The sequence below is a fragment of the Dendrobium catenatum genome, unplaced genomic scaffold (genome assembly GCF_001605985.2).
Source record: "Dendrobium catenatum unplaced genomic scaffold, ASM160598v2 original_scaffold_254917, whole genome shotgun sequence".
NCBI lineage: Eukaryota > Viridiplantae > Streptophyta > Magnoliopsida > Asparagales > Orchidaceae > Dendrobium > Dendrobium catenatum.
This window is the reverse complement of record NW_021573316.1, coordinates 628641-641165: the sequence shown is the minus strand read 5'-3', so window position 1 is coordinate 641165 and position 12525 is coordinate 628641. Positions and strand designations below refer to the sequence as shown.

General features: G+C 39.6%; 1 protein-coding gene across 1 annotated transcript; it reads right to left on the bottom strand.

Annotated features, from left to right (window-relative positions):
• LOC110103567 (probable pectinesterase/pectinesterase inhibitor 13) lies at positions 1-3312 on the bottom strand. Its single transcript, XM_020832339.2, has 3 exons — positions 2375-3312; positions 2130-2290; positions 1-733 (listed from the first exon to the last, which is right to left on the bottom strand). The coding sequence occupies exons 1-3, from the start codon at positions 3310-3312 to the stop codon at positions 30-32; spliced, it is 1803 nt and encodes a 600-aa protein (XP_020687998.1). The 3' UTR covers positions 1-29.
• Positions 3313-12525: the final 9213 nt, after the last annotated feature.

The following is a 12525-nucleotide window of genomic DNA, read 5'->3' as shown; positions in this document are numbered from 1 at the left end:
ACCCGAAATTAGGTTTCCATGATCCTTTATCAACCCGAAAGCCCCTTGCGAACCTGGGCGAGATTCCCGCTAATTTCAGGGATGAAATCCGGAATGCTGTAGACATGGGGAATTGTCCATGTCAAAGCGTCTTCCTTGTTGAGCACCTTCACCCCTGGCCACTTCACGCGGCGCGACGTGTCTGCCCCGGCGCCGCTGTTGTTGTATTCGGCGTAGAAGAGCGTGTTCAGCGCGAAGTCCCCCTCCCAAGGCATGTAGCCATCAGGATTGATGAAATCTCCCAGCTCGGATTCCATAAAGATTGTGCGGGAATACTCTTTCCATGGTCGGGCGAGGTAGCTGCGAATGATGGCCTTGTCGGCGGCGAGGGCCGGCTCGGCGGTGATGCGGCAATTCTGGAAGACGTATACGGTGTCCTCGAAGCGGACGGCTCGGCCATGTGCTGTGACGATGTTCTGCTGGTTGTTGAGGGGGCGGCGGACGATGACAAGGCAGTTTTGGAAGACGGCGGTGGCGTCGCCGAAGATGAAGTCCACGGTGCCTGTGATGACGCAGCTGCGGTAGAATTGGTAGTGAGCCTGGGCGTAGAGGGTGTCTTGATAGCCTTCCATGCGGCAGTTGAGGATGACGGCGTTGTCGGACTGGATGCGGAGGGCGACGGCTTGGTGCTTCTGGGGACCGGCAGTGTTTCGGAAGCCCATTCCGATGAGCATCAGGCCGAAGCCGGTGGCGGCTGGATTTTTTTTTGGAAAAATAATTAAATATAATTATTAAAACAAATTAATTTTACATGATAGTTGTAAAAATAATTAACATCATCCTGATATAAACGTATCAAAATATTTTTGTATTATCTTTTCCATTAATAATATTACTATTATAAATAATGAAGATAAATCATATGTTTTTCCAATTAAGTTCCTACATTTTTAATAGGCATAAGAAATCATTTGACATAAACATTGAACCTATCCATAAGCAGCATTTATCCTTATGAAAAATGGAGAAATTATTCTGTGTGGAGACTGGATGAAGATCGTCTTATTCGAAAATCAATCAAAATGTATCACGTCAGTGGTACCGAGCAATACCAAGCAATATCGAGCTACAGTATTGAACGATGGTGTGACATGGTGGATTTTGATTAACATCAGCATGAGGCATATACACAGAATAATTAATCTTAAAAATGAAGATTCTAACATTCACTTGTGATTTACATCCAATATTTTTGTTTAACTGAATGGTATGTCATGCAAAAACTAAGGCTTAGGCTACATGGCCAACTTTGCAATCCTATAAAAAATGAAAAAACGTATAAAAAATTTAAATTTATTAAATTTATTTTAAATAAATATAAAATGTTTATAATCAAATAAAATTTATAAGACGCTTTTTTAAAAAAAAAATTCATAAATTTAAAACTCGTTCTAATTAAATTTTATCTCCTACTTTTTTCTTAAGAAATTTCTTATAAATCTAAAATTGGTTTGAAATTAATGAAAATAAAATTATTTCGATTTTTAAATTTTAGTAAGAAAAAGACAATAATGAAATAAATTAGATTTTTTTTCTATAAAAAATGTGGGGTGAATTGATGGAATATTTATTAGGTCCAGACACTGGACGTAGCTCTACATCCGGAGGTCAATAACATGTCGCCATGTGCTCTTACTTTTTACCGCGCGGCCCGACGACCCGATCCGGACCGGAACCCGGTATTGCTATGTGCGCATATTGCTAGGTATTGCTTGACAATAACGAGAAACATCGTTATGTCAAGACCAATACCTAGCAATACCGAGCAATACCTAGCAATATTGAGCAATACCTAGCAAAACCGGGATATTGCTCGGTATTGATTTTGACATAATGATATTTCTCGTTATTGCCGAGCAATATCGAGCAATACCTCGGTCTGCACAGATCAGTCAATACATAGCAATCTCACGTCCGGTCCGGGCCGAGTCGTCGGGCCGCACGGTAAAGAGTAAGAGCACGTGGCACCATTTTACTGGCGTCCGAACATTGATCTACGTCAGGACACCGGACCAAATAAAAATTCGAATTGATGATGTGAATAGAAAGTATATATATATTACAAATTCTTGCAGCTGAGAGGAACTCACTAAAAGTTGCAGTTTGGGACGTTTGCACACCGTCGACCCAGTTCAAGCTTCCTGTAACGACGGACTTCTGAGATCCGTCGCCGTAGATAGTGACGCTCTTTTTCTCCTTCCCCATCACAACATGCTCCTCATAGATGCCAGTCTTCACATAAATCACATACCTTACAAAACAATGACAATAACAGTAATTAATCCAAGTCCAGCGAATCTAACTTCGTTGATACAAATTAAAAATAAAATAAAACCTGCCAGTGTATTTCGTGGGCATCGCATTCAGAGCATCGTTAATGGTTTTGAAATCACCACTCCCGTCTTTAGCCACAGTGACATTTGGTTTGAGCTTTGCCTTGGCATGTTCCTTGAGATGCCGCCGAGTTTCCTTCGAGATCCATGTCGGAAGCCCGTCGCTTCGGAATGATGTGTCAGCTTTCCCCCTTTTCCCCACTTCAACCAGATTCCGCCCCGCGATGCTGTCAATGTCCAACAACGATAGAAATTTTGCTGTTGCACCGACAATGGCAAGCGCGTTGCTCGTCAGCTGAGTCCCCAGCTTCATCGCCTCCTTCATCTTGGTCTTCTCCTCTCCATCCGAAAAGGCATCGATGCACATCCCCTGGTAATGCAATGCGGCGCTGAGCCAGTTCTTGATGTAGCCCTTCTGAGCTGGGAGATCCTCCAGTTTGTGCATATCGATGTGGGACAGAGCCAATTTCAGCTCGTCGTAGGCTTCATCGAAGAGGTTCCTGCAGAGATTGATGCCGGATTTAACCCTCGGTTTGTTGGAGTTTTTGAAGTTCTCCGAATGGTTGAAGCCGAACTCAGCAGCGGAGGCGATGACAGAGATGGCAGCGCGGATGATCGCCTTTGGGCTGGTAGTTTTGTTTCCGGAAACAGCTTTTGACAGGCTGCTCTCGCAGGCATTCTGGAAGTCGGTGCTCGAGCAGATGGCTTTGATGTATTTAGAGGAAGAATGGAGCTCCTTGGACGAGGGAAGGCTCTGAGCAGGGCTCGTGAGGGTATCAGACTTATTTGAGTGGTAGATGGAGGTGGCGACGCCAACGACGGCAAGGACGAGCATGACGGAGACAGAGGCCCCGGCGATCAAGAGACGCTTGTGCCGCTTCTGCTGCTTCTCGGCACGGCGGCGCTCTGCGAGCGGGCCGATATCCTGGAAGGAGGACATTGCTGGAATCAATCTAGGACAGAAAGTTTCCCAACTTTTCTCGTTTTAAGTGGCGTCCTTCAAATCTCAATGACCTCCCTCTCCTTCGGACCTGTCTCTGCCCAGGAGATTGTTGGGGAGAAGCAGAGAAGAGAAGAGAAGGAGGTCCGCGTGTTTTTTTTTTGGTCTTTGCTGTCGAAGACGAAGAGTCCGAAAATGGAGAGGGGAGAGGCGGAGAGGAGTTTGAGGGCCGGCAATTTGCTTGGTAGTTTGGATCGACAGGGTACCACCGTTGTCCCGTATTTCCCGGCATTTTTTTTTCTGCCGGTGAGCTGGAAACTGGATATTCGTTCGGGTTCTTCATTCAAACCGTTTATTGATTAATTTTTGGGAATTTATATATCTGTCATAAAAAAACTTCATCTTTTATATATTTAACATAAATTATTATATTTAAAATTAAGATTAAGGCTTTGTTTGAGACAACTTTCTTACTATTTAATAAAGTAATTTTTTAGTACAAAAATTTTAGCCATCTGAAACAAAACCTAGCACTTCTATGTAAAAACTCTAAAACATAATTCTACACTTCCGTTGGTCTCATCGCCTTCACCGCTCTTGATCTGATCTTTCTAACACTATCGGTTCAATTATTTATCAATATTGGTCACTATAATGTTTTGGTCCCCATTGCTCTCAAGCTTTCTTTTAAAGCCTTCAAAAATTAAGAACCGACGAAGTCACAATCGACCCACTAGTAGGGCTCATAAGGAGAATGAGTTGATGAGCGACGACGAGATCCAAAGCAAGAGCTCATTTTGAGAAAGGGAGATCTGGCAAGTCTACTAAATAATTTCAAACATGGTGGTAGATGATATAAATATTAGAGTTTAGAAGTGAAATATGCAATTTAGAAAATTTTGAGTAATATTTATGCAAATTCATCTTATTTTTATTTAATTGAAGTCAATTTTAAAGCTCATTGAGGGTCCCAACCAAACAGAATCAGGATAGTTTTTGGAGATGTCAAGTTCAACGAGAATGCGCGCGACTGAGGGACGCGATCCTACAGCCGTCACATTATCGGTTTGGATCGGCCTACCAAAAACAGAGCCCAGGCCAAAGAGTATACGAGAAGAGAAGAGATGAGGTCGCAAACCCGGAAACGAAATCCACACAGGGATAACAGGCTAGGCGACTCTTCCGAAAGATCCAGAGTAGGTGACCACTTAATAATTTTCATAAAACATCCATAAATGAAATATGAACGATGAGCAAAGATCCTACCATAATCCAGATCGTTTGATAACTTAATTAAAACATTTGATTGATCCAGCAAAGTAACAGAAAAATCACCGGTTAACTTAAGGTTGAAGAAAAATCTACGAATTGCATCCAAAGCCGGATGTTTAAGGCGAAATTTCCCTACCAACGCAAATTCGAAAGGCTTAGCAAGGTGCATAAATTCATCCTCAGAAAACCATAAAGCAGGCATGCCGCGAATCGTAGAAACTCGAAGATCCGGAAACGCATTCGCATCAACAGACTCCGACAAAGCATCTTTGAAGGATTTGGAACTCTTACCCGCAAGGAAGCCCGGATCCAACCGCTTGTTTGCCATGGAAGCTAGGGCGGAGGCGAGAAAACAAAAAACGGCTAGGGCAAAAGCCCTAGCGAAAAGGGGCAAACCCTAGCAGACGAAAACGAAACATCGCTCACTTATGTACTATGTTTAGAACATATATAAATAAATAAATGAGTCATTAGTCATGCATATTCATTTATATATAAAGCTTTTAAATTTTGTTTAAGATGGACCAATTATGCAAATAAATGAGCCTTATATGAGCATCAAGTTTTTCATCAAATGCACTAACTGATTTGTAATCATAATTTTGATCGAATTTTCGAATGCCAAAAGTACCCTCTAATGCTTGTAATTAGAGGTTGAATTTATTTTTTTGCTTGATTTAAGCCAAATTTTTTTAGGTTTAATCTTTGACGATGATTCAACACACATACTGATAATAAATAGATCTAAGGTAAATTCAAAGTGCTCTATTGGACGACCCATAATAATTTTCTAGATAATGGAATATTTATCAAGCATTTACGTGCCTTAATGATGTTAGAATTAAGTGATATCAAGCTTATTGAATTTTTCTCGTTGAGCCGCTCAATTCTACTATAAGCATGTCATATTTGAATATCAATTGGTCATTCAATTAATGCTTTGAAGATTCCAAATATGCTTTAAGTTCTTAGTTTGAGCTCATTTCAACTTGGATTAGACCAATTTTGGTGTTGTTGGGTTTGTCTAATTGAGACGTTTAATTTGACTATTGATACGGCATCACAAAATTAGCTTGATCGGGCACGAATCTCGAGGCAAAAGCTAGTTGGAAACTACAAAAATTAATTCCGAGAGCACCCCAACTCCGATTTCAGCAAGCTTATAGTCGAACTGAGCGTCCTCTACCGCCTCGAATATTCCAGGACGCAACAACTATAAATTTGATGAAATTAAAATTTGGATGATCCTACATTTAATCTTGAAAGTTACTAATTAGAATATGCCTCAAGATTCATGCTCGACAGAGGGATTTTTGGTGAAACGTCAAGTATGATATTCCATTTTATGTGACATTATAATGCAATCACGACCTCATAACCCAATATAGCACTATCCCTTCTCCATTTTAGAAATTATGAATGTTCATTTATACAACATCCCACCATTTGATTTTACTTCTGACTTACATTTAAGATTCTAATTTTCATAAATCCCAAAGCAAAATATTTGATATCTTTGATGAACAAAAAAGATTTTTATTGTTATTTTCATATAGTGTCAAAACTATAGAAGAAATAAACTTAATAAAATGAAGACCTAATGTAACTGGATGATAATTACAAAGAGAACTAAATATTCTAAAAGAGAGAGAGAGAACTAAATATTCTATAAAAAAAGAGAACTAAATATTCTATAAAAATTAATTAAGCATTGCATAAAAAAATATAACTTATAGGTCGATGTTTGCTTTTTGCAAATAGTTAGTTAAACTTAAGATATCTAATGTTGAAATTTAAGTATAATTTAAATAAAGATTTACATATGAATAAATATTTTTACGTTCAAAGTTCTAATGTATGGCTTACAGTGATGTTTTTATTATTGTTCTGGGAAAACATTGATACGTTAGTGAAAATCATCACTTCTATCAAATTTAAATTTAGGATTATCTAAGTTCTAATTTTAACAATCTTACAGTCAAGCTGAATGTCTCGATAAGATGAATCAGTCGACACAAATAGTGATTAAACCCGAGTCCAATTGAGCTCAGATAAAACACTTGAAGCATATTAAAAACTTTAGGACATTGATTGGATGTTCAAACGCTCCCCAAATCTTGCATGGATATAGTCAACTCTAATATGAGGAGCCTAAGATCGCTTAATTCCGATATCATTAAGACGCTTATATGCTGAAGGAATGTTCTATGGCTGAGAGAATCAAGATTAGATGTTTGATGAAGTGGTTAGGATTTTGGCTATGTTTATTACACATTCCACTATGCAAAACTCTACAAATAGAACTCCACTTTTTGCATGAAAGGGAAGAACTTAGCTTGAGAATCAACAGAGCTAGTACACTAAATAAGCTTTTGATTGTTTCTACCAAACCACCACCCAACCAATATAATCCAACCACCAACTGTAAAGGCTGTTTTCCTCCCAGGATCGTCTGGGACGATCTGTACAGATTGTGAAGAAATCTGCATGTTCGTCTGTACGAACCTGGAACAATCGGGACGAACTGAACCCGAGAGTTTCGTCCCGGGACGACGAAATTGGCATTTAATTTCGTCTGGACGATCTGGTCCACGATCTGGTCCAGAGGAGATCGTCTCGGGACGATCTGGAACATCGTCCGGGACGATCCTGCTTAATAAATATCCGATTTAAGTCGTTTTGAAGAGAGAGAAAGTCTAGGAGAGAGAAAACCGAAGAGAAAAGAAGAAAAGTTGATTTTTGGGCAACTTCCGTCCGTTTTCGTTCGTCGCCGTAGTTGGAGAAGTTGACTGACTCGAGGTAAGGCACATTCCGCCTTTCTCAATTTTCAGAAATGAGATTTTTGACTTGTTTTATGTTTCGAATTTTGTTTCCGTTAGCGAATTTCTTGTATTATTTTCTTCCGACAAAGGTTTTACTGCGTAACTTTTGGTATGTTTCTGAGATGATAATTGTGCACGTTTTGAGTATTTTTTTGAAGATTCTTATCGGATATTTTGGATTATGCGGCTTTTTAATTGAATTGTAAATTATCGGGATGTTGGAAAATGTTACTTCAGTACAATAAAAGTCTTATAATGTTGTTGTGGATATTTTGTGGTAATATGATAAATTTCTGAATCTGTGATTTTTGTGTAAATTCTGTATACTGCCGTTATGCCGCTGATTTTTCGTATGAATTCTGATTTTTCTGAATTGATACATTAAATGAATTGAAGTGTTTGTATGCTATCAGAAGGGAGTTATAAGTGGCCAGGATCCTTTGAGTTTCTGTCTGTGTCAGGAAAATCTGAAATAAGCTCTGAAATCTGAAAATAAGTTCTGTTCCGGAATTCCGAATAACTGTTATGTTATGTTCTGGTGCTATAAGCACAAAGGGAGGCATAAGTGTCCATAATCCATCGAGATTCTGTAAGTGTCAGGGAAGGGAGGCATAAGGGGCCAGAATCCGTATAGATTCTGTAAGGGTTTGGGAATCTGAAATTGATATGTGATATGTTATCTGAAACATGATGTTTGATATCTGATAATCTGTGCTGTGAATTATATGATCTGTTTTATGAATTATCTGATTAGAATTATTTGATATGAATGTGATTTTATCTGATTTCTGTACGATTCTGGTTATTCCGTACGATTATGTCTGCTCTGTGACTTGGAAGCTTTATGATATTTGTTCTGAACTCCGATTCGAAATGACTTCAGTTTTCTGTATTAGTTGTTTGATTTCTGTTGATCAAATATCTGTTCTACGATTTCCGTACGGCTATTTTCTGATGTAATTTCTGATGATTTAGATTGGTGAGTGATGTCTTGCTGAACTTTTACCTCATCCTTGTTTTCTGCGTGGTTTTCAGGTTCTGGGAAAGGGAATGAGGTCTTGGACTAGAAGTTCTGTGTCTGATCTGAGATTAGATATTTTATACTTTTGATTTTTGTACAGTCATGACTTTTCTGTTCTTTCTGTCTGTAAGCCATGTACTGTATCTGTATATGATTGTTTTGATGAAAGAAAAGATAGATGACCTGTTCTGTATTTTGATGTTTATAGTATCTTTGTATTTTTCTGTCTATTTAATATTTGGAAGAAAGTCTGAAGCAAATTCCAAAGCTAGATCCTGGATTTTTAAAGGTTCCGTCGCGGCCCGATGCTAGCGAGATCCCTTCCGGTCAGGTTGGGTCGTGACACCAACCCCAAAATAATCTATCATTTGTTTATTAGTCTAATAAATTATTATAGTTTCATGGATGATTTTAACATTGTTGCGGGCTAGAATATACGCGGCGATAGATTTGTAATTTTACGTCTTAGCGTTGCACGGATATCCAACTCACACATAGAGAACACAATATTTTTTATGTGGAAAATCCTAGAAAGGGAAAAACCACGGGACCTAGCCCAATTGAAAAAAAAATTCACTAGAATTTGAGTTAAGTACATTGGGCTAACTCATCCTTGAGGGCGATCAGATAACAAATGTCAACTGTATGGTTGAAGTCTAGTGTTAAATCTGGCGTCACTTAGAAGTTGGGGTGTCAGTTAGTGGTATAACACTGATTTGGTAGAACTCTGGCTTCAGTTGATGGTTTGGCAGAATTTAGGGCCTCAAGTGGGGGTCTCGCGGAGTTCAGGCCCTTAGGTGGTGGTCCAGCAAAGATGAGGGCCTTAGGCGGTGGTCCGGTGAGGGTGAGGGCCTCACATGGTGGTCCGTCCGGCAAAGGTAAGGGCCTCAGGTGGTAGTCCGATGAAGGTGAGGGCCTCATGCGGTGGTCCGGCTAGGGTAAGTGCCTCATGTGGTGGTCTGGCGAAGGTGAGGGTGATCCTGCAAAGATGAGGGCGTCTTGGGGCGGTCCGGCTAAGGTGAGGGCCTGAAGGTGAGGGCGTCTTGGGGCGGTCCGGCGAAGGTGAGGGCCTCAGGTGGTGGTCCGACGAAGGTGAGGGCCTCAGGAGGTGATCCGACGAAGGTGAGGGCCTTAGGCGGTGGTCCGGCAACGGTGAGGGCCTTAGGTGGTGGTCCGACGAAGGTGAGGGCTTCTGGTGGTGATCCGGTTAAGGTGATGGCCTCAAGGGTGGTTCGGGAAAGGTGAGGGCCTCAGGCGGTGGTTCGGTGTAGGTGAGGGCCTTAGGCAATGGTTCGACGAAGGTTAGGACCTCAGGCGGTGGTCCGAAGAAGGTGAGGGCCTCAGGTGATGGTCTGGCGAAGGTGAGGGCCTCAGGTGGTGGTCTGGCGGAGCAACGACATCAGGCGGTGGTCCGGCAAAACTCCAGCGGTGGTCGAGGACGGGCTTCTTCCTTCTCTTTTCTTCTTCTCTTTTTGCTTGGGTCCCTTTTCAAGAGAAATGAGAGGTCTATTTATAGATTTCTGGAATGGCATGGCCCGTAATTAGTTGAGAGATCAAGGGTAATGGGGAGTGGTTGGATGGACGGTCGATGTTGAATCCCTTGATCATGGACTGTTTGATGGACATTTGAATGTCTTGGTGATGTCATAATTCGGTGATCTTGGGCTCGTTGGATTCGTCTCGTCGAGCCGCTCGATTCGATTATAAGCATGTTATGTTTGGAGACCGTTTGGTAATCCAGATTGTGGTTCAAACCTTCCAACATTGCTTCTAACCCTTGATTTGGACCCGTTTGGGCTCGAATTGAGTTGGATTTGGTGACGTTGGGTTTGTGTTCTCGAGACGCTCAATTGGACTATATGTTTGCTGAAATCGGAGTTTGGATGGTCCCAATTTTAATTTCAAAAGTTTCCAACTTGATTTTGCATCGAGATTCGTGCCTGATAAAGATAATTTTTTATGACATATCAAATATCATAATCTTCTCTCTCATAAATACAATAATGAGAAAATCAACTCCATTTTCCAATTAATTCTACACAAAACGTAGATTATGACACCCAAAAATAAATATACAAGACATCACATCAACTCTATTGAGATATGACGCACTTCATTTTTTAGTCCATTTTACAAAGCCTATATAAAATTGTGATTATTTAAAACAATGATGTTAATTTTTCATTAAAATTATTATTTTATTACAAAACTAATATTTAATTGTGAAAATATTTTTTTTTTTTGGATTTTTGAATCAATTAAACTCATATATAAGTTTTAAATTTAAAATATCTTAATTGATAGTTAAAACTTTCATTCAATAAAATAAAATGAGCTGAATATTATATATATAATATAATCATATTATTTAAAAATTTGAATATATATATTGAAAACAATTTTTTTTTAATATTTGGGAGAAAATTTGAAAAAGAAACGTTGATGTATATTCTGAAATATCACCGGGTTTGATGACAAAACAAGAAAACCATGTGCGCCCCTTCAATCACGCAACCATTTCCTAATGCTCTTGTCCAATCCGCGTTCCACATTAGGGTTGAAAGAGACAGAAATGCAGCGAGATGCAAATATGCTATAAGACATGTTGAAGTGTTCGCATTTGGCTATTCCACCATAGGGGCTGTTTGGTTCGAGCAAAACTAAATGCAAAATTAGCGATATATATATAATGTTTTACTGATTGGTATGTCAGCTTAGTAAAGCAAAGTAAATTCATCGGTGTATTCCTAACTCTTTGTGTAGTTCATTTTTGGTGTAAGAGAAATCCATTCAAAATAGAGCGAAAAAGGAATTCCCTAGGAGCAGGAGAGGGAGCAGGCCACAGAATACCTCTTTGTTTCTTCTTCCTCCATCATTGCCACCTCCTTGAAGCTTTAGTCCTCACTGCGGAACATCTCTTCGCCTTTCACCTCCGTTTTGATAAGTCATTTTACGTAGAACATATTTGAACGAAAGGTCCTGTCTCCCACTATAGGGAGCAGCCCCTACTGTAACTAGGGGTGTAAGTGAATTAATTTATACTGCATTCACTTTATAGCCAATCAAATAGATCTTAACTTACATTAATTATAAAATGGTTAATGTATTTTTTAACATCATTTTAAAATTAAAAATAAGAAAAAATAGAATATTTTCTCATAATTTTATTCTTATAAATTACTATTTTTAAATCCAACATATCAAATAGACATATGTATGTATTGAGCAAGCTTTAAATTTTTTTTAGGTAATATGTGCCGCATGTAGAGCAGGAAACAATAGCTTTGCGCATGGTAAGTTGGTTTGAACCAAAAATGAATAAAATTCTTTTAAAAGTCATGTAAAATGTTATGTCACTTTAAGTTGATTAATTTTGTTGCAGACTAAAATATATGCGACGATAGAGTTAGAAAGTTTTAGTCTCAGCGTTGTATAGATATCCTGCACACAAACAAGAGAGAAATAAAAATACCAGGATTTTTACGTGGAAAACCCTGGAAGGGGAAAAACCACAGGGCTACGACCAGTTGAAAGAGTTCCACTAGTGTTTGCTTGAGGTACAAGAGACTGACTCGTCCTTAAAATTTAGGACGATCATATTACAATAATTTACTCCCGAATTGAAGTTAAGTTACAAACAATAATTTGAGATTCGATGATGTTGGATATTCGAGTTGAATCCTAGTCACTTGGAGATCGGGCAGAATTCTGGCGTCACTTGGACTGAGTTTTGGCATTACTGGAAAGTAGGGCGGAACTCCGATATTAGTTGGGCAGAATTTCGGCGTCCCGTGGAAGTCGGACAGAATTCCGGCGTCCCGTGGAAGTCAGGCGGAATTCTGGCATCACTTGGAATTCGGGCAGAATTTCGGGCGGTGGTCGAGGAGGAGTTTCTTCCCTCCTATCTAGCATCCCGTGGAAGTTGGGCAGAATTCCGGTGTCACTTGGAATTTGGGCAAAATTCCGGACGGTGGTCGAGGAGTTTCTTCCCTCATATCCTTCTTCTCTTCTCTTCTCCTTATTCTCTATTTCTTCTTGCTTGCGTCCCCTCTCAAGAGAAATTAGGGGTCTATTTATAGATTTATTGAGTGGCATGGC

Coding starts and splice junctions, on each gene's coding strand:
- LOC110103567 (XM_020832339.2), bottom strand. CDS start 3,312: ATGTCCTCCTTCCAGGATATCGGCCCGCTCGCAGAGCGCCGCCGTGCC. Junction 2,291..2,374: donor CCCACGAAATACACTGGCAG/GTTTTATTTTAT, acceptor TTGTTTTGTAAG/GTATGTGATTTATGTGAAGA. Junction 734..2,129: donor GTCCCAAACTGCAACTTTTA/GTGAGTTCCTCT, acceptor AAAAAAATCCAG/CCGCCACCGGCTTCGGCCTG.